This window comes from Aspergillus affinis (genome assembly GCF_023601865.1).
Source record: "Aspergillus affinis strain CMG 70 chromosome Unknown NODE_133_length_96891_cov_85_351106, whole genome shotgun sequence".
In the NCBI taxonomy this organism is placed as follows: domain Eukaryota; kingdom Fungi; phylum Ascomycota; class Eurotiomycetes; order Eurotiales; family Aspergillaceae; genus Aspergillus; species Aspergillus affinis.
In genome coordinates, this window is record NW_026515914.1 from 61,220 (window position 1) to 83,339 (window position 22,120).

Sequence of the window (22,120 nt, forward strand, 5' to 3'; positions counted from 1 at the left end):
TCTTCGATATCTCGACGGGGGGACCTCCAGCGGGGTCATCGACTGATTACGGCGAGCATGGTAGACTTCGCCACAATCCCGTACTTGGGTGTGCTTGCAGGTTCTGTTGCCATCGCTGGACGAACATTGATGTATGACCTTTCTTGATCGAACTTCCATAGGATATACGTCAGTGAACTTCTCAACGAGGCACATCTTGCGGAGCCTGTCCGCTCTACCGGGTGCGTGCCTAGCGATGAGCGGCTTCAGCTTGCAAAGAGCGATAACTGTTAGAAAGAATATTTCGAGGAGCTTGGTAAGAATGTCTTGGAAAGTCTTCGAGGCTGGAGGTATTTAAGATTCTGTTTGAACAAGCTATTCATCTCATCTAGTTTAATGGTACATTAACAGAAAACCAACAAAGAAAAGCAGCGACAACTGAAAGTCGTAGACAATGAAATTTGCTAGTCTGCTTTACCTTTTGCTTGTGGTATGGATTATTTATAACATGTATCGTCATGAACGTATAGCATGTGCCTGATGTCATGGGTTCAACTCGTCTGATTGCGTGTACCTGTGAAAAAGCTACCTCAAGAAAAGAAAGATCATTAGAATGTTCTTCCTTTGTTCTAGAAAAAGAAATGAGAGATCTGCAGAGAAAAGAAAGAAAAGGAATATAAAAGCTTAAACGATAAATAAAGAGAACAGAAAGGGCAAGATAGCAACGAGGTATAGTCAGTATTGAATGCAGGATTCCTTGAGGGCATCCGCCATAGACGTTCAGGGACATGCACCCCCTGAAGCCTAAAGGATTCATTGACCGGAAGGCGCACCAGTAGAGCAGAAGAACAGTGATGATTACCCTAGATCCCCTGAAAGAATGAAAGACAGTCGGTGTGCAAGTAGACGTGAGTAGGTGCGGCTTGTCTTGGTCACAAGGGGCACCGTCGAGTCAGCTGGGCAAGACAGCGATAAAGGAAGTATAATGATGGTTTGAAACGAGAGGGGGAAAAAAAAATAGGAACAAAGATGAACATTCTTTAAGGGAAAAAAAAACGCTGCATTTCAGCTCCTGTTATGGGGTTTTAACATTTCATTTTGCCCCTTCCTTCCTCTAGATAGGGACCAGCTTTCATCGCGAATCGCGACCAGAGCCGCCTTCCCTTATACAGACTTATGACGGAGTGATATGAGTGACGGATGCCTAGAAAGCTGAAGAGGCTGCAAGGCAAAGACCACGTTCCTGGCTAATGGGGGACCGGCGTCACGGTTGGTTCGCGGATCATAGCTATTGTAACTGCATGAGAGCTTTACGCATGGCTTAGATGCATCATGCCTCGCACACCATGTGGACAGTTCCGGTGCCTCTGATGGGCTGGCGATGAAGAACATGACTTGCAGATGATGTGGCGCAGAACCTACAATGTACCAGCCACATCAAGTCGTTCCCGGTGGCTGTCCTTGCTGACAGTAATCGAATTGGATACGAGATGCTAGCGTGGATCATGACGGCAACCAAGGAGGCTGAGGAAATCACTGGCCATGGAGCCCACAACGGCCGGTCGCATTCTTGGACAAGAGAACGAGGAGTTCAACATGACTCTCTACAAGGCTATGGATACTCATGCCCAACTCGCCATAAAACTCTCACGGTCATGATCTCGTCGATGGAGCCTTTCTAGGTCAAGCCGCCCGATTGCCTGTTGAATGTGTCGCAGTTGTGCATCAAGCAGAGAAAGCCTGTCTTCATTTTCCGCATCTCGCAGCGAATCCTCAAATTGACCACTTGCGTTAAGATGGTATGATAAAAGGCGGGTAGCCCGGTCGGTGGGACCCATTTCAGCCATCAAGGGCGCATCCGCTGCGACCCCGTAGCCGCGTAGGTACTCAAGCATGACCAATCTCCTTTCATCCAGAGAAGCTGCACCCCGGCTTTCTTCAGGCTGGAAAACCGATTCTAGAGATAGCCCCGTGCGGCGCAAGAGACCCGCTAGAGCGTGATGCTCGGGGGAAGAGCCAAGACTTTCTTCAGAAGGCGTAAGCGTCGGCTTGAAATGGACAGAGCGCCTTTTCATTGTATTGCTCCTTAAGACCGCATTGTGTGGAGTTCGGTCTTTCACTTCTGGTTGGTACGCGGCGCAGAGGGTCTCGAGAGCGCCGCAGACGGACTCGCGGTCTTGTAGACGTTTAGTCGAGCTTTCAGCAGACGCTACCAACTCCGTTACAATTTCCATGACCTAAACTATATTAGCGAGTACCCTGAAGCTTCGGTAGACACTTACATAGTCAAGTTTCTTATGTGCAGCGACGCGCAGTTGTTCATGGTGACTGTGGAGCTCGCGGAGTATAGGCTCACCATGTTGCTGCTTCGTGGACACTTCGGCAAGTACGTCGATCTCAGGATAAAGAGATTCCAATTCTCCTTCTAGTGCAGATATGAGACCGATATCGAGTTCTTCTGAGCTGTTGGCATTCTCATGGCCGTCCTGGATGCCCTCCAGGTACGATCGGTCAAGTCGGTGCTGTATATCCTCGGTGGTATACTCGGTTAGCATTGCAATCAGCTCCGAAGCTTGTTTCGATAACAAGGCATCTTCGTTAATCGACTTGACTTCGGATGCAAGTCTCTCCAGGTGGGCGAATGTCCTGTCATCCTCCTTCAACTGTGATGACAAAGAGGAGAGTATCCTTTTCCCGTCTATGATCACTTTTTCTGACTCGTTTTTTAGGGCCACGCTTACTTCCTCAGCCAATTCATTAGACTAAAAAGAGTCTCAGCGAATGTCCATGACTGTGGAGGCGACAGGCAACAATTACCGCATTTGCTACACTCTGCCTCCCCCATTCGTGTTTTTGACGTAGCCGTTCCGATTCCCTCTTTTGCGCGAGTGCCCGCTCCCCTTCCAGACCGAGGTGCTGGTTTAGGCTTTCGCATTGGGAGTGCAATATTTCGGTTTGTTTCTGTATAGCAGCGGTCGACGTGTTGAGCGACTCGATCGCTTTCCGAAGGTCTTCGTCCAGGAGCGGTCGGATCTTGGTGGCTTCGGAGTCGCCAAGGATGCCTTGCAAGGCACCAGAGCTTTCGAGCTTATTATACCTTATCAGGAAGCATATTCGATCAGAATCGGTGGCCAAGGGACCAAAGCTGAGAAGAAAAGGAAGAAGACAAGGGTGGCATACAAGGTAAGCTCCTCCTGCGACAAGAGAGACTCCTGGCTTAGGAATCCTATCATCCTCTCTGTATTCTTTCTGGGATTGTGATCATTATTAAAAGCCTGCGTGACTTCATTGCCTTTAACAGGTATGTCACGCTCCTTCAAGATTGAAAGAACAAGTTTGGCGGGGTTGGTCGAACTCGTCATTGTTTGTTCGGGTCCGCCCGTGAGGAAGTCCAGCTGATGCTGCTAGATGCCCGATAACTTTCGGACCAACCCGGTGGATCATGGTATCTTTCCGCCCCGCCCGAGCACAAACTACCCTACACACTCTATTTACTACAACCACCAGCCCTCAATATCTAATGATTAGATCGCTTAGCAATGTTATGCATCTATTTATCTATACTATCCTATCTCTCTAATGGGCTGATTCTCCACGTTTGACTGCCGGATAATACCAAGTAGATACGGCAATGATCACATAGATCAAAACGCAGAGGCCCCCTTCGAGGTAATTTGATTTGCCATCACGCAGAAAATTACCCACGACTAGGATCGATAGCACCAAAAGGACAATCATGAAAATCTCAAAATTCAGATCCATGTCTTTGCCGAGACCCCAGCCTACCAGAACCGCAAGCGGCGCGTTGAGAAAAGCGGTTTGAATCGATGGCCCAAGGCAGTGAAAGAGGGCGAAATTGATTTGGTTATCCCTATGGAAAGTCAACAATTTATCCTCATATCCAGCGGAGCTAACGAACCAGGCTTCATCGATGGCAGTCAAATGCTCCGCGGCCTTCTCGACCAGCGGCACTAGAATCAGACCCATGAAGTTATCCGACACATGATTCTCATGGACGATACTTTCAATTTCCTGGACCAGGAAGACAGCCGATAAGCAGACGCAAGCCAGAGCTATCACAATAGCTAAAATGCACTCCGTCAGTGTGAGCTTCGCTCGCTTGAGTTCTTTCTCTCGATCTTCGTCTAGATGCTCATCAAACTCGAGCACTTCGTCAAATATGCTGTGATGGCTGTGCAAGTTATAGAATAAGTACCTAGATGATCGTGTGAGCTAACAATAACTCCAAGCTACAATGCAGAACGGCTGTAGCTCACATCACAAATGCGACCAGAAGGACGATCGAGGTAGATCTGCTGATGACCAGGGTGGAGTGCATCAACTCTTCGGGGGTGATTTCGGTATTCGATGAGCTCCCGCTCAATGCCGCATTGAAAGCACTCGGGATTAAAAGCCCAAAGCCGGCAACGAGCAAGAGCCCCGTGCCCACCTCGCTCACGGCTTCGTGGAAGGACTGATACTCCCGGCCAATACCACCAAAGAAAAAGCACAGGCCCAAGCAGAGCAAGAGGTTCGCCAAAATGGATCCTAAGATAGCAGCTTGGATGACAGGTATAAGGTTTCCACCTTCATCATTGTGGATCAGAACCATGAAAAGAACAATCTCGACAACCGATGTCAGCGAGGTCTCCAACAGCACGCCAAAAACCTTAGGCAGCTTCTTTGCCAGTTCCCCGCCCGCAAATCCCAGCAGGTTGGCCGAAGGAACCATTGCGATATAGTTGAGAGCAAAGACCCAGACATGAAGATCCGGACGAGCAAAGTAAATCGCGATAGCCGCCGGCACGAACGGCCATAGGACATTGACCAACATTGATAGTGTGCAAGTACTCATGAAGCAGACTTTTAAGAAGTGAACTGGGTGTATTCCACTTCTCCCACTCTCCCCTGCCGTGCTAATGCGCACCAGGCCTCGTTGGAGTCCATCGTTGATGTGTGTGGGCAACACAGACTCCGATCGCTTTGATGCTTGATTGGGGGCGGTGGTATTCAGCACGCCTCCGTCAACTTTGGCGCTCTCTTGTCGGGCATGGGGTTCCTCTTTGGCACTTTCCATTTCAAGTTGAGAAGGGTCGGAGGGTCAGATCCGTTAGTCGAGGATGGCAGAACGAAGGTACAGCGAATTAGCTCCTCATGTCTTGTTAGATCATGAGAAATGGCAGCAGCATCGAAGAGGGAAAGTGAGGTATCAGATTCGAAGACAAGGGCGGGGGGGGAAATCGAAAGAAATGAGAGGAGAGGACGAGGAGATGGAAACCAAAAAAGGCTCAGTTAAGAGATGTTATGGTACTACCATGAGTCTAAGACAGATAAATGTCAGTATTGGGCGACGCGTCTAAGAACGGGCGAAAGAAGTGCAAGATGTGTTGCAGCGACGCAAAAAACCGAAGTGCACGGTGGATGCGCTGGCCGTTAGCGCTGAGACTTGGGGTCAAATCATAAAATAACAATATTAATTAATATTAGCAATGCGTGAGATAAACCGTACGGGATACAGAACGAAACCTCGTGTTGGCGCGATAGACATGCCCACCTACCTATCCAGTACATACAGTGGACGATGTAGGTACTTACCTTCGGGATGAATGGAGATAAATATCTGAACGAGAGTTTGGTTTTGACGGATGTCAGGCCATCTGTTTGTTCTCCTTCTCCATAAAGCACCCCTGGTCCCCAACAGCCTGCGGTGCGTATTGATGTGCACGTTCTGAAACCTTGGCAAGCCCAGATGACGGGGACTTAGTGCTTCTTGGATGTTTGCAAGTCGCTTGGCTGCCTCGCGTCGTCTTGAAATCGTAGTCTTCGCAGTGAGATCCAACCGAGATAGATTCTAAGTCCCCAAGTTCACTTAGATAACTCGTCGAGTCTGATGGAAAGGACCAACTACTATTTCCTGTAAAACCACTATCAGTATCTACATTCTACACCGCAGGTACTACGGAGTACACAAACTCTGTCAGTGTAGGCAGTGAGGCACTAGGCATTAACTAAAGACACAGCCAACGATCGATCTACTCCGGCGCTTGGCGGAGCCTCAGGACCCCACAGAATGCTGGATAGTTATTGAAGGAAGCGAAGGGAGTCAAGGGACTCCCAGGACCCAGGGGGCGGTATGGTTAGGCATGGCCCGATTGCTCGTACTGAGTACGGTTTGCTTTATTTACTTTTTTCCTGTTCCTCTCCGACCCATTGACTTCACGTGAGCTGACTAATCAAAACATGAAGGTCGGCTACCGTCGGGAGGGGAAAAGTCGTGAGATTTTTTCCCAGGATTGCGACTTACAGGGCGTATGGTCCCATTCTTATCTCTCCAACGCCTGGATTTGTTTATCTATACTTTATCTGACCCTAATACACTTTCGCATGATATCTTAGATTTCTCTTTCGTTAGCTACAGAATCCTCCACGATTTTCATTGTCTCCGTCGCCATGTCGTCGATTACCTCCCCCGCCATCCCTCCGGTGGCTCTGGACAGGATCACCCAGCACATCGGCAACACTCCCTTAGTGCGCCTGAACAGACTGCCCCAGAGCTTGGGGATCGAGGCGACGGTGTTTGCGAAATTGGAATATTTCAATGCTGGTGGAAGTGTTAAGGACAGAATCGCCCTGCGCATGATCGAGGAGGCCGAACGTACGGGTCGTATCAAGCCCGGCGATACTTTGATTGAACCCACCAGTGGAAACACGTATGTCACTCATGTTGATCTCACCACTCGTTTCTATGCCAGGCTAACAAGGCTGCATGAAGTGGTATTGGTCTCGCGCTTGTCGCGGCCGTGAAAGGTCAGTCATATCTTATTTTTCCTGTACTTCGCCAGCATATTCGCTGACTCTTCTATGTCCGACCGCTAGGCTATAAGACAATCATCACGCTTCCCGAAAAGATGTCCGCCGAGAAAGTGGCCGTTTTGCGAGCGCTGAACGCGACTATCATTCGTACGCCTAACGAGGCCGCCTATGACTCGCCTGAATCTCACATCGGTGTCGCTAAGCGCCTCGAAAAGGAGCTGCCGAATGCCCACATCTTGGACCAATATAGCAACGTAAACAACCCGTTGGCTCACGAGTTCGGCACAGCTGAGGAGATTTGGACCCAGACGAACGGACAAATCAAGGCGATCGTCGCCGGCGCCGGAACTGGTGGCACAATCACCGGGCTGGCTCGGGGTCTCAAGAAGCACAACTCCAATGTCCAGGTGATTGGGGCGGATCCGCAGGGTTCCATCTTGGCTCTCCCACCTTCTCTCAACGACGAGCATGTTAACGAGCCCTACAAGGTCGAGGGTATCGGGTACGATTTCATTCCCGAAGTTCTCGACCGCGAGGCTGTCGACAAATGGTACAAGACAGAAGATAAGGAATCTTTTCAACACGCCAGACGTTTGATCGCCGAGGAGGGTCTTCTTGTTGGTGGAAGCAGTGGAAGCGCTATTTCGGCCCTTGTGCAGGCTGCCAAAGACAACAACTTTGGGAAGGGTGATGTGGTCGTTGTGGTTCTGCCCGACAGCATCAGAAGTTATCTCACCAAGGTAAAACACCGGAATTTCCTCCCAGTATATTACCTCGATGTCCGGCTTCTAACCCTTTGTCACTAGTTCGCCGACGACGACTGGCTCGCTGCGAATGGACTTCTGACGTCGCCATCTCTAAACGCCCCAACCCCAGCGCCGCAGGAACAAAACGATGAGCTTGCTGAATCCAAGGTCAACTCTCTGAGGCTGAAGCCGATCACCACCGTCCGATCCGATACACCCTGTGAGAACGCCATCGAAGTCATGCGGGACAGAGGTTTTGATCAACTCCCTGTTCTGGCACCCTCTGGAAAGAAGCTTGTCGGGCTGGTCACTCTTGGAAACGTTCTCAGCCGGTTGACGCATGGACGGGCCACGGGGAAGAGCCCCGTTGCTGACGTGATGTTCAACTTCAGCAATATCCCAGAAGTTGTTACTGACCCCAGAGATATGGGATTGGCCAGCTCCGGCGGCAATGGATCCGGTGCAGCTCGAAGCTCGAAGGTCCGCGACCGCAAGTTTGTGGAGATCACGATGGACACCCCATTGAGCGTTCTCAATCGATTCTTCGAATGGAACAGCGCAGCTATTGTCACCGAGCAAGATGAACAGGGCGCGATGAAGCCAGTTGCAGTTGTCACGAAGGTTGATCTGCTCAGCTGGATGCTCCACCACAATAAGCATGCCTCCTGAATCAGATGTGGAAGACAAAATTCCTATGGTTACTCGAGACAAGTTTCGGCAGGGGATTAATTGGCAATTGTTAATAGCTGTTTGGTTTGCATTCAATAGAAGCTCAACTATGCATTGTTTTGGGCTGGACAAGCCCAAGAGGGTAGGGAATAAATGGTGTTTGTGGAGTCACTGACATATGAATGAACATGCAAGTGCATTCACCTTGCAAGGGTTTTGAATTCATTACCATTTTATTTATTCGTTCACTTATTCAAATATACTATACTCTTCACACGAGCACACAGCAATATCCATAACCGTCTGCGACTAATCACAGACACTGGCCGATCCAGTTTTCCCATCCCCTAGCACCAGCTCCAATGTCATTGCCCTCGTCACCCCTGACAGCTCCACCGACAACGTCGACCTTCAAGCCCACTTCGTCGTGCAAAAGTTTGAAGTTGAAGGAGGTTCGGACATCGCTACTGCCCAGAATATCATCCTCATCCTCATTGCCGCCCTGATCAGCGTTCGCATCCATGATGCCCTTGGTCTTAGACTTTCGGATTCTGTCAATCTCATCCTCCAGCTTTTCTTCCACAGATCTCGCGGGCAAAGCCGTAAAGAGATCCTGTTTGTTGGCGGCGACAAGAACGGGAATTTCAGAAGCCGCCTTCATCGAAGACCGTCCCTTCTTCAGAGCACGTTTCTGGAGGATTAGGAGCACGTCGTAAAGATAGGAAGCTGTATCGCGTAGTGCGTCGGCTTCAGACATGGCCGCAGTGTCGACCAGAAACAAGACGCCCCGAACCCTGAACTTGTTGTCCTTGGATGACGACATCGAGCGAAGCTCCGAAAGTCCCTGCGACTCGCGGAGTTTCCCATGGCCAGGAGTGTCCTTCACGCGGTACTTGAGAGGGTTCCGAGACACATCTTCCAAGGAGGGATCATTCACGGACCGGTACCGGTTCGAAGCGGTGGGGACGGAAGCAGGAAGACTGACCGTGGCAAAGGTAGAGGTCTGGGACGTATGCGTAGCGGGGGATTTCTTCGTACGGGGAGATGATTTTGCTTCGAGCTAGTTCCAAGATCATGTCAGCATGTTCATCCTTCGAAAGCTTGAAAGGCTTAGTTAGGCATGCTGTTAAGCACAGGCCGACTTACCAGGGACAAGAGAGCAGTCTTACCTGCTCCACTCGGTCCAAGGAGCAGGAAATTGCTAGACGGTGGAGTCGCGACGGTTTGGTAGAATATCAGATGCAGCAAGACCGGTAGTCCAAAGGCTATGAAAACGGTAACGGCAATGGCAATCGGATTGCCGTCGAGTAAACTTGTAGCAATGCCACTGACGGACCTCCAATCCGCATGGCTGCCCATGTTGATGGAATAGGGCGACGAGAGCAGGAGAACAGAAGGGTCACGAGGTGAGAAGATCGAGTGCGGTCTAGAACTGGATATTCGCCAGGAACCGGGTTGTAATCATCGTCAAGCCAAACGTTGGCCCGACTTGGTCGTTGGATGTTTGAAATTCGGCAAAGTATCGCTAGTTGATGGCCGCAATGATCATGCCACCCTTTGGCTGCCTTGGAGCCTGGATCCGGCAATGCGCCGCAGCTCCGCCCGGAGACTGACAGACCCGACCTGCCATGAACAACGAGCTCCACTCAATCGATTCGACTTCATGGATGCACCATATGTGCCCCGTATCATGTGCCGAACATCTTGTTCATTGGCCTGGCAATCTGGCTGTAAGTTCAACCTGTCTGGAGCAAGGAATCAACACGCCTGAGAGGGCAAGCAAATTGGCAGTAGGGCCATACCAGCCTACATGCCAATGGCTCGCAAGGGGTGGTTGGTAGGGTGTCAACCTTTTTCCACCCCCCAGGGATTGACCTTGTTATGGTTATGCATGTATTTCTTTCTCTGCTCATCCTTCTGTCTCTTGAGGGGACTCATCTTCTATCAACCTCCATAGTCACTACCTAGCTCTGTTACCATGAAAGTCACCCGTTTACTATTCTTGGCCTGTACTGTCCTTCAAACTGCTTTGGCAGATATCGAATTCACCGAACCAGCGCCCGGCGCAGTCCTGGAAGCAGGGCATGTCGTAACGGCGCATTGGAAAGACTCCGGGGCTTCTCCTCGCATCTCGGAACTCGTACAATACGATCTCTATCTTTGTGCTCTTTGGGGTGCACCCGGTCCAGATGTAGGTTCCGTGTTGGATTCTCATGCATTACTGGCTTGGGATCACCAACTGACTGAAACATGGTTATACAGGAAGAAGTAGCCCTCTTGATCCAAGGAGGCGTCTTTGCGCGCGGCAATTCGGTGTCTTTCCAAATCAATCCAGATGTTGGCGACGAAGAACCAGAAGCATAGTACGAGCAACCCAGCCGGATAGTCTACCAGGTGGACGTGTGAATCTTCTCGACTAACCACGGTGTTTTCGTTATCGCCTCGCAGTTTTCTGAAAATGACCGCCTCGGGAACAGACGTCTCGGTCGTCAGTCATTCGCATCAGTTTACAGTCACCGGGCGCGACAACGGCGCGCTCCAAGACCTGCGTAAAAGGCAGGCTATAGGGGCTTATACTATCCCATATCATCTGCAGACTGGCCCAACAAGATATGCGCCAATGGCGAAGAAGCCCGGTAGCACAATCCCTGAAAAGTCGCCGACTCCCCAGTTCCCAACCAGCTCATATAGCGTTGCGACGACATACCTTGCTGCGCCCACAGTCCAGGCCACAATCTCGGCTACTCGAACATATTCTGTGGTCAGCATTGAGAATACGGTATGCGAAGCATGGACCTTCCCTGCCTTGTTAGTATCGTTTGTTTCTAAGCATCTAACAATACTTGATATGCGTCATAGGCGTCGCCGGCTCCTCATCCCGAGGACGCGGAAATGAAAAAGTTCTTAGCGAGGTGGAAAGACTAGGCTTAGCGATATGTATGAATATGTATTGGGTTGCAAAGGCTGAGCTATGAATCGCTTCGTCCCCACAACATTTGGGGTATCTGTGACACTTAGATACTTGATAGAAATTGGGGTCGTGTCTCATAATAATGTGATCTTTCGTCTATCTTGTAATTGCCGTTGCAATCGTGGCTCGACCATGTCAACGAGTCAAATAATTAGGACATCATGTGTATATGTGCAAGAATCAATCCGTTGGCGGATTATCCTAAGCCTGAACCAACACCAAAAGAAACTAAGGTCCGGTCTGATTTGACGCGGTGAAGTAGTCGGTCGGATTTGTCTACTGATGACTTTTTGCTTTGCCGGGGGGGAAACATCTACCAAAAAGAGATGTTTTCTCGGAAAGCAACGTGCTCGCTGTCTGCGTATCCCAGCAACGATTGTATTTGACTGCTCCTGTGACCCTTGATGCGCGCGATTTCATGACTACTGTAATTGACCAATGCGCGACCGACCTCCTTGGGTTCTTGGCCATGGTGTAGGAAGTCGCCGTTGAGTGAATCTGGGGACATTTTTTGGATCACGACGACCCGGACCGCTTCCTGCTGCGCAAAAGTACCATCCACATCCGAAACTCCAGCAGGAAGGAGGTTGGCTTTATTCTGGAGGGCGATAAATGCACCCTGATCGATGAATATCGTTCCTCGTGGCTTTAATCCATGAAGTAGCCAGAATGATCGGGATTGTATGGGATCCTCGGAGGGTAAGAACCGCGTGTGCAAAGGAGGCGCCGGAATCGTGTTCCCTTCTTCGTCCGCAGCTGCAGACTGAGTATGAGAGACATTTTGAATTCGCTGAAGGTATTTGACAATTTCATGAACATTTCCAGGTTTTGAGCTCCGGGTAATGATTGTCGTCACGCCGGCACTTGTGCCCAGCTTGGCTGCCACAATCTTGGTACTCATGCCTCCAGTACCTAAAGATGAGCCAGCCGAGGAGACATCCGCCTCCAGCGAAGATATATCGGTGACAACTTCGATTGGGCGCGCATCGGGATTGTGGCGTGGGTTGGCAGTGTAAAGGCAGTCAACGTCCGTCATCAGGAAAAGGTAATCAGCTTTGACCATGGCGGCTGTGATGGCAGACAATGTGTCGTTGTCACCAAATTTGATTTCCTAGACAGATTTCGTGTTAGTTCTGCCTACAAGGGATAGGAGAGGCGAACAGAAACGTACTGAAACAGCAAGAGTGTCATTCTCATTGACAATAGGAATTACGCCCATGTCAAACAGCTGCCCGAAAGTATTCTGGGCATTCCCATATTGTGTTCTCTGTTCAAAGATTAGAATTTGCGTCTCCTGTATTGACAACCACCAGGTGCCTTACATCTGCGATGTCATTCCTGGTCAAAAGAATCTGGGCCACTGGCACCCTAAGGTGTGAGAATAACCCGTCCCAAAGGCTCATAAGCCTGCACTGTCCCACAGCCGCGAGCGCCTGAGGATAGAGTTAGCCTGAGAGACTCCACCTTCTTGAAAAGAGCACATCGTCTATACCTGAATGCGGGGTAGATTGGTTGGTCTCTCGTCCACATCCATTCTCCTCAGTCCTACGCCCACAGCACCAGAAGAAACAAGGACGACATTGTGGCCATCCCGATGAAGTTTGGCAACAGTCTCAACTATAAGGGTGAGAATTGAGAGGATAGGTTCATGCGTGTTCTCATCCACAATAGAACTTGTCCCTGTAGCGAAAGAGTCAGCGTCATCCATGTCCAGCTCCCAAGGGAAACAGGCTTCTCGCACCTAGTTTGATAACGATAGTCAATCGTGAAGAGACCATTGTGATGTTAACTTTACTTGATTCAACAAGAAGTTACATTAACGTCCAAGGCAGAGCCTCTGGATAGGCAAGACTGCTTATTTCGTGGACCCCCGCTTTTAAACTCATTTCAATGATTCAATTAGACGGTTTCATTGGCATCAGCCCTTTTCTGCCTATTGTCACCGCCGATGCGGAGAAGCGCGGCGAAATTCTGCTTGCTCGTCCGCGGAGCTCCCCCCGATCTTGCTGGACCGTTTCACCTCGACATCAGCTCGAAGCTCCAATTTCTTTCCCACCATGCCAGACTCTCAGTCTTCAAGCACGGCGACGCCTTCAGATAGCTCCCGCGATACAGGGTTTATACCAGGTGACGATACATGGACCCAATGGCGCAACGTTTTTGCTATCCTGTCGGGGAAGATGACGGACAAGGGAAAGGAAGAATTCCGCGTGGCAAGAGATATTCGGAATGAGGCTGCGGATTGCAAACGCTGTGAGGACCAGCGAGATTACCTATTACAATGGAGTGCGTCTTAAATTCTCGTCTATGTTAAGATCAGTGGCTAAAGGGATTTGATTGTAGGCCCTGTCATCCGCTATTTGAGCGATGGCATTCGACAACTCGGAGGTGACCTTTCCAGCCATAATATCTACTGCCGTCGATGCACGAATAGAAAAGCGGGAGGGTTTGACCCCGAGTACGGAATACTTCTTTGTGCAAACGAAATGAAAGATCAAGGACACCTTGAGGACACAATGGCCCATGAAATGGTTCATGCTTTTGACCATCTTAGGTTCAAAGTCAACTGGACGGACAATCTTCGACACGCTGCCTGTACAGAGGTGAGCATAGGTTTAGTTCCTTTTGCAGCTCGAGGTCAAGTGAATTAACCTTATTTGCAGATTCGCGCCAGTTCACTCAGCGGTGAATGCAGATGGGCGCGAGAGTTCTTTCGTCGAGGTCAATGGAAGTTCACGCAACAACATCAGGAATGTGTGCGGAGAAGGGCCATTCTATCAGTGCGGGCAAGACCCACATGCAAAGACGAGGCGCATGCGACCAGAGTCGTCAATGAGGTCTGGGACAGTTGTTTCCGGGACACGCGACCTTTCGATGAGATTTATCGATGATACCGTATATATATATACCCTCCCCTCATGTATTTCTCTTTTAATTCCTGTCTGTTTGAAGGAATGATTGTATTATCATTCAATATTCGCACTTGAGAAACCCCTATAACGCCTATATTTGGGCTGAGGAATGCACAAGACCAAGTTCCAACTCCGACCCAAAACGACTTAAAACTCCATGTGAGGCAAAAGATAAACAGAAAAACCCTATGCAGTGTGACTTGACCCTTTGAAATCGACATTCGAACACCAGAACCCCGGCAGATGCATGAACGGTTTAGGCTTTACCATATTTGGACAATCCAGAGCTTCTTTTCATGGTTTTCTCCTCCTTGACGCAGTGGTTGAGAATCCAGGGATGCCGTTGGATCTCATCCAGGGAGATCCGTTTCTCTGGCTCAAGAACGAGGAGCTAAGAAATGTAAGCAGATGTTTATTAGAATGCATGGGTGGACATACCCGTTTGATCAGGTCCTTCGCCTCTGGGCTCACGAATGAAGGGACCGACATATCCGCCCGTGCTATCCTTCGCTGTGTCATGACAGGGGTGTCTTCAAAAGGCGCTTCTCCAACCAGAAATTCGTACGTCAAAACACCCAAGCTCCACAGATCAACTTTCTCGCTGTAGAAATTGTCCTGGGAGCCAGGCTTCAGCATCTCTGGGGGCAGATAATCCAATGTACCACACATCGTCTGTCTCCTGTTGTTAGGCGCATGGACACTCCAACCGAAATCGCTGATTTTGATTTCGCCATGAATTCCGACCAGGATATTCTCAGGCTTGATATCTCGATGCATAACGTGCTTTTTGTGCAGATACTTTAGGGCTGCGGCCATTTGAGCGATATACTGGGCAGCCTTCCACTCGGGAAAACGATGCTCCTTGCGAAGGTGTTTATACAACTCGCCTCGACCGGCAAATTCCAAAATGAGAAAGATGCGCTTGCTGTCGTGAAAATGCCCATAGAGCCGAAGCACGTTAGGGTGGCGCAGATTGCTTTGGATTTCAATCTCGCGCCTGACTTGTTTTTGCACTCCACCCTGCTGCAGTTCGGACTTGTGCAGTACCTTGAGTGCACACACGAATCCCGACGATCGTTCCTTGGCCAAATATACTCGTCCAAACTTTCCCTTTCCTAACGGCTTGCCAATCTCAAACATTCCCAGGTGTAGATTCTTGGGCGACGGTTGTTCGTAAAGTGCATGCCGTTGATCTCCATTCTCGTCGACATTGCGACTCGGTAAATTGGCTTTTGTAGGGGAAGATCCGACATTCATCGAATTGACCTTATTGTCATTGGTGTTTTGCAGAGCCAACTTGAGCAGGTTGGATCTGTTCGAACCGTTATTCAACTGCGCGGAAGTCCCGAGGCCCGCAAGGGAGGTCGCCGTTGATAAAGAGCTCTGAAGCACATCATTAGCTGGCCATGCGACCGTATTGAAATGTGTGCAATTACCTTGTGCTTTGTATAGCTGCCCACTTTACTCCCGGACCCGTTTTCATCTTTAACCGAGAGGTGCTCGAGACGAGCCTCCAGCGTCTTGGTAGACATTGTGATGCGTTGAGGGGATGAAAGCACACAAGGGAGAGGGCGAGAGAAGTAATGAATCAATTGCGGAGTTGGGCGATTTCTTATAACATAGCCTTTTCTGTACTCGTCGGATGAGGAAATGAATTAGGTGTTTGGATGTAGGAGATGAATAGAACGAACGGGAGAGGAAGGGAACTTGAAGCTCCAGCTGACCCGCTGTTTATCGGGGCCAGTTGCTAGACTCATCACCGGGGTAACCAGTCGGTCCGCCTTTTTCTCCGAAGCCGCGGGGTATGGCATTCACATCAGATGCATGTCCGGGACCACGTTCGGGGTGCAGTGATAATAATAACTCAAGCTCCAGGTGCACTCGGTGATCTTACGACCTCGGCAGGGAAGGCAAAAAGCAACACACTCGGCCGCAATGTCTCTCATAGACTCAAATCCCAATACTATCTCCGTCATGGGGTTCAAAATCACCACCCAAAAACGTCCCATACTAAAAGCCGATCCGATCGAAGACATGACCCAAAGGCTAGGCATTGCGCCGCCGGAGATGATCTTTGGAGATAACTATGTTACGATAGAGCAAGAGAATGGGGACTGGGGAATAACATTCAACGCATTCGACGCTCTAGATCGTGTAGACAAAACGGGTGCGTCGATGCTGAAGGTTGCATATTCGAACGAGTGGCAGAGAAGCAGGTAAAGCCAATCCTGACCTTGTAGCTCTTTTTCCATGGATGTCTGACTAGGAAAAATAGGGAGAAAACGCATGAGGGCATCAAGGAAGTTGTCAAACCTTTCGACTGGTCTTATAGCACGGATTATCTGGGTACTATTCACCCTCGAAGCCTACCATTTGAAGCAACCGAGAAACAGATTCCCGTCGAGTTACTTAAACGTCCCGACCCTATTTTGTTCTTTGACGAAGTCATATTATACGAAGACGAACTCGCTGATAATGGTATCACGACGCTGTCGTGCAAGATTCGTGTGATGCCCAAGCGACTGCTACTGTTGTCGAGGCTCTTTATGAGGCTTGACAATGTCCTGGTTCGTCTCAGAGATACGAGGGTGTATGTTGATTTTGAGAGTATGGAGGTGATTCGAGAATATCAGTCCAAAGAATGCGATTACGCGACCGTTCGACGGGTATATCCCCAACTATACAGGGACAATCAAATAGAAGAACTCAAAGCTAACAGATTGCACATAGGTATTAGCAGCTACTAGAGATGACGTTCCAGCCGTGATGAGAGACCCAAATAGACTGTCAGAAGCTTTGCCTCTTCTTGAGAAACGCTTAGAACGGGTCCGCTTGAAAAATTAGAAGTGCTTGCATTAATAGAGTACCGCGGCCAGCTATCCTCTTACGTTGAGAAGAAGACAGAAGACTTGATCAACATGAAACTCCTACCAGCCACCTCTTTTTTCCAAATATGAGGGCTCCACGATCGCTTCGATGCAGATGAGCGCATGCCCTAGCAAGTCAATTCGAAACTTGCTAGGCCAAGATTGTGTTAGCGAACGAAGACACCATCACACTATTGTACTTAGCTCTGATAGGATCTGAGCTTGCTACCGTTGACATTCACCTCTCGGAGACGTTGTTGTCTAAATTTGGACACCTCAATCCTGCATTCTACATGTCCCAACCACTGAATACTACATATTACAAGTGCACTTTCCTTCGGACACTTGCATGAATGAGCGGCACGAATATATGTGTATCACCGCCAACTCCTTCAATTTATGTCAGTAAGTGGGAAACTCACCGCGGAAAGTTAGGCGTGTTTGACCTAGAGACGTTTTTGCTGTCATCTTCTGTGATTGGTAAGATACAAAGCAGAACATTTCGTCTTGCTCAATGCTGAAGCTTTGACAAGCTGAAATAAGCACTTTTCTCCGGTAAATGGCCTGAGAATTTTGCTCAACAACAAATGCAGCGTTGTCGATAAGTCAATCGCAAGTTGAGAGCAATTCGAATTTGATCAGATCGGCGCCAAAAAAAAAATCCGAGGGGAGAGAACGATGATGTTTCTTTTGTTATATTTAGTTGTTACATGACCCTCAAGCATGTACCCCGAGGTATAATCGGCCAAATAGAGACTCAGTCATTACATGGACAGGAAACCAAGCCTACCTAGAAACCAATAGCATTTCTTTGACCGCCTAGCTCTCTAATTTTGGTAATCTTCTCGTATTATGTGTTATCGCATGTTCGAGCGATTTCAATATGTCCGTTCATGAGAAAGTTTGGTGTGGGTATTCAACACCATGACTGTGCGACGTTGATCTGGAAGGTAGGATAACAATACGAAGGCACCACTAGACTCTAGAGTCTTGTCCATGACACTCATTAGGGTGTGATGTGGTGAAAACTGTCCAAGTGCCTGAGTAGGTAGGTACCGTAAATAGTAGATCGCCGGTGTAACTCGGTGTCAAACAGTGCAAACATGGGATCGACCACTAAAACCCATTCATTCATTCTCCTCCGATAGGTTTGTGGCAATACGTCAAAGTCACAAAATTTCGAGTAATGATTTGCAAAATGCTACCCAGGAATTTGGCCATCAACTCAGGAACCCGAGGGCTTTGTAGTCCTCAATGCTCGAGACCCCAGGTATGCCAGTGCATCGACAAGAAAATCTACTCAAGGATCGCCACTAATCTGAGAGCGCCAGGCGCATGCCATCTACAAATCGTCGAGTTCATCCAAAGCCCTCAGCCATCATGTCACCTCTTCGGATAACGATCGGAAATCTCTCTCCTCGCGTCGCGCAGGTCAACCCTTCCAGCCAATGACACTGTCACGCCCCGGCTTCGTTCTGCACAGGGACTCCTCACGACTAGCACAAGCTGTTATGCCGCGTCAGGGTACAGCCGCAGAGACGTATGTGGCTTATGGAATGACACAGAAGATATTTGAGGCCTGTTCTGTGCAGGCAGATTACAGTATCCCTCAGGTATCACAAAGGGGGGCTCAAGTACCCAAGACTGCAGCTGGTGAAGATCTCGGCGTTGGGGTAGGGTGGTGGTACGAAGGTGTGTTGCCGGCAAGATGGTTTTCCATTACCAAGTGATAGAGCTAACTGATCGAGGACAGATTTGGGCCTCCTTCCAACGTTTTCGACCTGGTCACAAGTCACCTTTCTCCACATGTACCTCCTGACAGTCCGGTTGCGAGCTTTGCCATCCCACGAGAGTTTCCAGACATATTCGAGGCACTTGATTGATCACTTTTCTCACAATGCTGAACACAGAATGGATGTTCTTCATGGCTTGACCAGTCGTGCCATTCGAAATAAGTTTCTGAAAGATCTGTTCATCCAGTGGCGGGGTGTCCTAGCGGCCTATGACGAGGGTCTCGTGAAAGGAGATGCTGTCCTAGGGGCGGCAGTTTGGAGAAACCTTTGGAAAGCAAGCTACACAGAAGCTGATGGAAATGAGTTGGACTGGGCGAAGGTTGCTTGTGTTGTCTCCTATATGCGACGAGTAACATCGGAGCTTTCGCAGGTGACCGAAGCCGACTTGATCTTCCAGTTGAATCGCCCGAGTAAAGAGAAGCCCGCCATATTTGGCAAATCTGCCTCTGACCGATCTATGGTGGATGCGAAGCGATAGTTTCCTCCCTGTTGACAACCAGAGGCACGAATAAACAAGAACTACGGGTCTGGATAGAGCCCATCCTCCAGTCCCCTGTATTATCAACCCTTCCCCTCCAGCCCTTTTCTTTTCTCGTTGTCTTACTATTTTTTGTCCTATTGCAGGACAGTATCTTAATAAACGAGGCAGTTAATATCATACCCGGCATTTCATAGCAGGGGAAAGTTTTATAGTCCATATTGACCAAGCCACTAAGAGCAGAAATCCGGCGCTTCCTTGCGCAGGGGCTTGAGATATTTGCAGTAGAATCGGTTTAATATTGGACATTCAGGTTTCTCCCCTATTCCAGGAAAGAGCCCATGGCTGGACATGTTCCTAAATCAGTCGGGTACAACAAATGACGCGGCTTTCTCCGTCAATTTACGTCGCCCCCTTGCCGAATAGGTCTTTCTCAACCATGGCTCGACAGATAGGATGGTAGAACTCTTTGTGTTTCTCGAAGGTGTCAACTGCAAGGGTTCTGCTGAATTTCTGCAGATTTCGGTAGCTGTTGGAACCAGTCAGCGAGGAACTCCGTCATGCCCAACCAAACACAGAAAATGCTTACAGCGGTCGAACGAATTTCATTCTCCCAATCCTTCCTAGTAATTCTGCGGTCGGTTCAACCACACTTTCATCCCGAGCCTTCAGGCCCACTTGAAAATAGAGATTTGAGACCTCAATGTTTTCACTTGAGGCAAATCCATATATCTGGCCCATGAGCCTAGACAGGTCAGGTGTAAGGGGGTTTCCGAGCAAAATTTGTTCCAAAAATACGACGACTTGGTTCGCAGTCAAATCCTTGATATCACTCGGCTGAGGCTTGAAGGATGATTGAGGAAGTGACTTCCACTTGCTGGATAGCTCGTATACAACATCCACAAGCGAGGTATCAAATTTGGGCTTGGGTGGCAATCCAGGCGCGTAAAACCAAGTATCCCAGTCGAGATCATTTAGCAATCTGGAGGCTTCCGCATCGGATTGGAAGAAATCCAAGATTGTCGATTTGAATTGGTATGAATCAAGGGATTTTTCTTTGAAGGTCATGAAGTACTGGAACAGAGACATATCAGTCAGTGACACTTCAGTATCTGGAAATAGGTAGCAAGCTCACATGAGGGATGAACTGATCAAACTTATTTTTTCCCACCAACGTTTCCAAATGATACAGAAAGTTGAATCCCTTTTCATAAGGGATGCTTGAAAATGCATCATCAGGGTCCTTGTCTTTAAGGTCAGTGATTAGTTTGGTAAACTCGTGGTCATGCCCAAAGTGCTCCACGGAATCAGCAAGCGACTTCCAGCCTATGATGGCCGAGAAATGTCTGTATGGTTCGCCATGGCTATGACCGGTCAATATGGCTAGGTTGAACAAGCTTAGGTGCCTGAAGTACTTACACGGCAGCCAATATCTAATGTGTAACCAGCAGTTAGCAGTATTCTTTTCCTAGGAAGCGTGCATGGGGAAGACATCATGAACCAGGAACATACCCGTCTCTCCAGATAGGTTGTCCAGCCCTCGTTCAACCAGAAGTGTTCCCAAGAGGCATTGGTAACCAGGTTACCGCTCCAGCTATGCGCGAGCTCGTGCGCAATAACATCAACATTTTCCCTATCCTGTATGTTAGGTTAGTACCTAGGTGCGGGTTTTGCAGGGGGTCTAGTAACCTTGGAGATGATGCTAGGAGTCGCGAATGTGAAGATTGGATTCTCCATGCCACCGTACGGAAAGCTCGGCGGTAGGATCAGTACATTATATCTACCCCAAACATAGGGGTAGACAATTGCCTAAGAAACGTGTATTAGGAAGGTGACAACGTTGGGTTCCCTTGACTAGCGCGCAAACCTCGATCGCATGAATAAATTTCTCTGTATCCGCTTCAAGTTCCCATTGGCATTCCTGGAGTTTGTCAGGGCTTGTCGCAACAGCGCTCCGGGGTCCGATAGTGGCCTCTGAGATGTCACTGTCATCAATTGAGTAAGCTTTGAATATTACCAATTTAGTTAACAGGATGTTGGAATCACTTACCCACTAGCAAGGGCGAACAGATAAGTAGGGATCGGCACTCTTTGGTGGAAATGGTACGTTGCGTTACCGGACTGCGGCTCTTCCTTGTCAATCGACAGGCCACTAGCAATCACAGGAAGTGGGGATTCGATATTGAAATCAAAAGTGCATTTAACATCAGGCGTATCTTGGCACGGGAAAATGGACCGTGCATGAATTGCCTGACATTGAGAGACTAGACATGGCGTGTTAACAATTCACCCCCTCTCGCTTCCAGAATGGTATCGACGTACACATGTAGGGATGTTTCTTATTCGATGTTTGGGCTGGTGTCAGCCATTGGAGCGCAGTGCATCGTTCAGTTGTCTCGACTGCGATCTGATTTGAATTGCATGTTAGATCAATGGGCTATAGATAGTGGGAAGCTCAAAAGGAACACATACGTCGAGGATCACGATCTCGTTTCGATTGACACCGTGATCAAGGACTATCCTCAACGCAGCTCCATAAGGTTCCTGTGGAGCAAGAAGCTCCCAGTTTGAGGAAGGTTTGCCATCGATATGCACACCCCCAACCTTCACATTGTTAGTGTCGAGGATGATCTCGGTAGACTCCGAGTCAGTTGTCGATTTGAGCTTGTGGACGACATTTCCGGCAAGCTTCTTCTCATCGAACAGGATCGCAAAGTTTGCTGTGATATGCGTAGACACCCAGCTATCATAATTACTCAGCGTATTGGGGTCTCTGCGTGGGTGGCTGACGGTCGCCATTTTAAGTGGGAGGGAAAATTGAGGTGCGGGGTGGGAGGGTGGTACAAGGTCGCCAAATACAACAATGAGCAGAACAACAATTTCTATCTACCT

General features: G+C 49.0%; 9 protein-coding genes across 9 annotated transcripts; 4 read left to right on the plus strand and 5 right to left on the minus strand.

Moving 5' to 3' along the window:
* Positions 1-1,601: 1,601 nt before the first annotated feature.
* On the minus strand, positions 1,602-5,056 carry KD926_001664 (hydrogen/calcium exchanger domain-containing protein; the record flags this gene model as incomplete). The annotated part of the gene is made up of 6 exons (XM_053105236.1): positions 1,602-2,216; positions 2,262-2,741; positions 2,797-3,076; positions 3,160-3,383; positions 3,607-4,195; positions 4,257-5,056. The coding sequence occupies 6 exons, from the start codon at positions 5,054-5,056 to the stop codon at positions 1,602-1,604; spliced, it is 2,988 nt and encodes a 995-aa protein (XP_052951571.1).
* A 1,373-nt stretch (positions 5,057-6,429) lies between these two features.
* On the plus strand, positions 6,430-8,207 carry KD926_001665 (cystathionine beta-synthase CYS4; the record flags this gene model as incomplete). Its single annotated transcript, XM_053105237.1, has 4 exons — positions 6,430-6,689; positions 6,752-6,786; positions 6,856-7,532; positions 7,599-8,207. The coding sequence occupies 4 exons, from the start codon at positions 6,430-6,432 to the stop codon at positions 8,205-8,207; spliced, it is 1,581 nt and encodes a 526-aa protein (XP_052951572.1).
* Positions 8,208-8,520: 313 nt separating this feature from the next.
* Positions 8,521-9,566, minus strand: KD926_001666 (signal recognition particle receptor subunit beta; the record flags this gene model as incomplete). Its single annotated transcript, XM_053105238.1, has 2 exons — positions 8,521-9,267; positions 9,354-9,566. 2 exons carry the CDS (start codon positions 9,564-9,566, stop codon positions 8,521-8,523), a joined length of 960 nt encoding a protein of 319 aa, XP_052951573.1.
* Positions 9,567-10,185: 619 nt separating this feature from the next.
* Positions 10,186-11,132, plus strand: KD926_001667 (putative beta-1,6-glucan biosynthesis protein (Knh1); the record flags this gene model as incomplete). The annotated part of the gene is made up of 4 exons (XM_053105239.1): positions 10,186-10,398; positions 10,470-10,570; positions 10,656-10,986; positions 11,067-11,132. The coding sequence occupies 4 exons, from the start codon at positions 10,186-10,188 to the stop codon at positions 11,130-11,132; spliced, it is 711 nt and encodes a 236-aa protein (XP_052951574.1).
* Positions 11,133-11,491: 359 nt separating this feature from the next.
* On the minus strand, positions 11,492-12,956 carry KD926_001668 (glutamate 5-kinase; the record flags this gene model as incomplete). The annotated part of the gene is made up of 5 exons (XM_053105240.1): positions 11,492-12,289; positions 12,350-12,445; positions 12,501-12,611; positions 12,671-12,858; positions 12,920-12,956. 5 exons carry the CDS (start codon positions 12,954-12,956, stop codon positions 11,492-11,494), a joined length of 1,230 nt encoding a protein of 409 aa, XP_052951575.1.
* A 279-nt stretch (positions 12,957-13,235) lies between these two features.
* Positions 13,236-14,069, plus strand: KD926_001669 (mitochondrial inner membrane protease ATP23; the record flags this gene model as incomplete). Its single annotated transcript, XM_053105241.1, has 3 exons — positions 13,236-13,464; positions 13,522-13,781; positions 13,842-14,069. The coding sequence occupies 3 exons, from the start codon at positions 13,236-13,238 to the stop codon at positions 14,067-14,069; spliced, it is 717 nt and encodes a 238-aa protein (XP_052951576.1).
* A 277-nt stretch (positions 14,070-14,346) lies between these two features.
* KD926_001670 (aurora family serine/threonine-protein kinase) lies at positions 14,347-15,622 on the minus strand (the record flags this gene model as incomplete). Its single annotated transcript, XM_053105242.1, has 3 exons — positions 14,347-14,481; positions 14,529-15,473; positions 15,527-15,622. 3 exons carry the CDS (start codon positions 15,620-15,622, stop codon positions 14,347-14,349), a joined length of 1,176 nt encoding a protein of 391 aa, XP_052951577.1.
* A 442-nt stretch (positions 15,623-16,064) lies between these two features.
* Positions 16,065-19,228, plus strand: KD926_001671 (uncharacterized protein; the record flags this gene model as incomplete). The annotated part of the gene is made up of 4 exons (XM_053105243.1): positions 16,065-16,306; positions 16,366-16,657; positions 18,289-18,649; positions 18,711-19,228. The coding sequence occupies 4 exons, from the start codon at positions 16,065-16,067 to the stop codon at positions 19,226-19,228; spliced, it is 1,413 nt and encodes a 470-aa protein (XP_052951578.1).
* A 402-nt stretch (positions 19,229-19,630) lies between these two features.
* Positions 19,631-22,027, minus strand: KD926_001672 (bifunctional aminopeptidase/epoxide hydrolase; the record flags this gene model as incomplete). The annotated part of the gene is made up of 10 exons (XM_053105245.1): positions 19,631-19,757; positions 19,818-20,302; positions 20,364-20,592; positions 20,648-20,661; positions 20,741-20,866; positions 20,918-21,037; positions 21,096-21,213; positions 21,279-21,492; positions 21,551-21,635; positions 21,701-22,027. 10 exons carry the CDS (start codon positions 22,025-22,027, stop codon positions 19,631-19,633), a joined length of 1,845 nt encoding a protein of 614 aa, XP_052951579.1.
* Between the last annotated feature and the right edge of the window lie 93 nt (positions 22,028-22,120).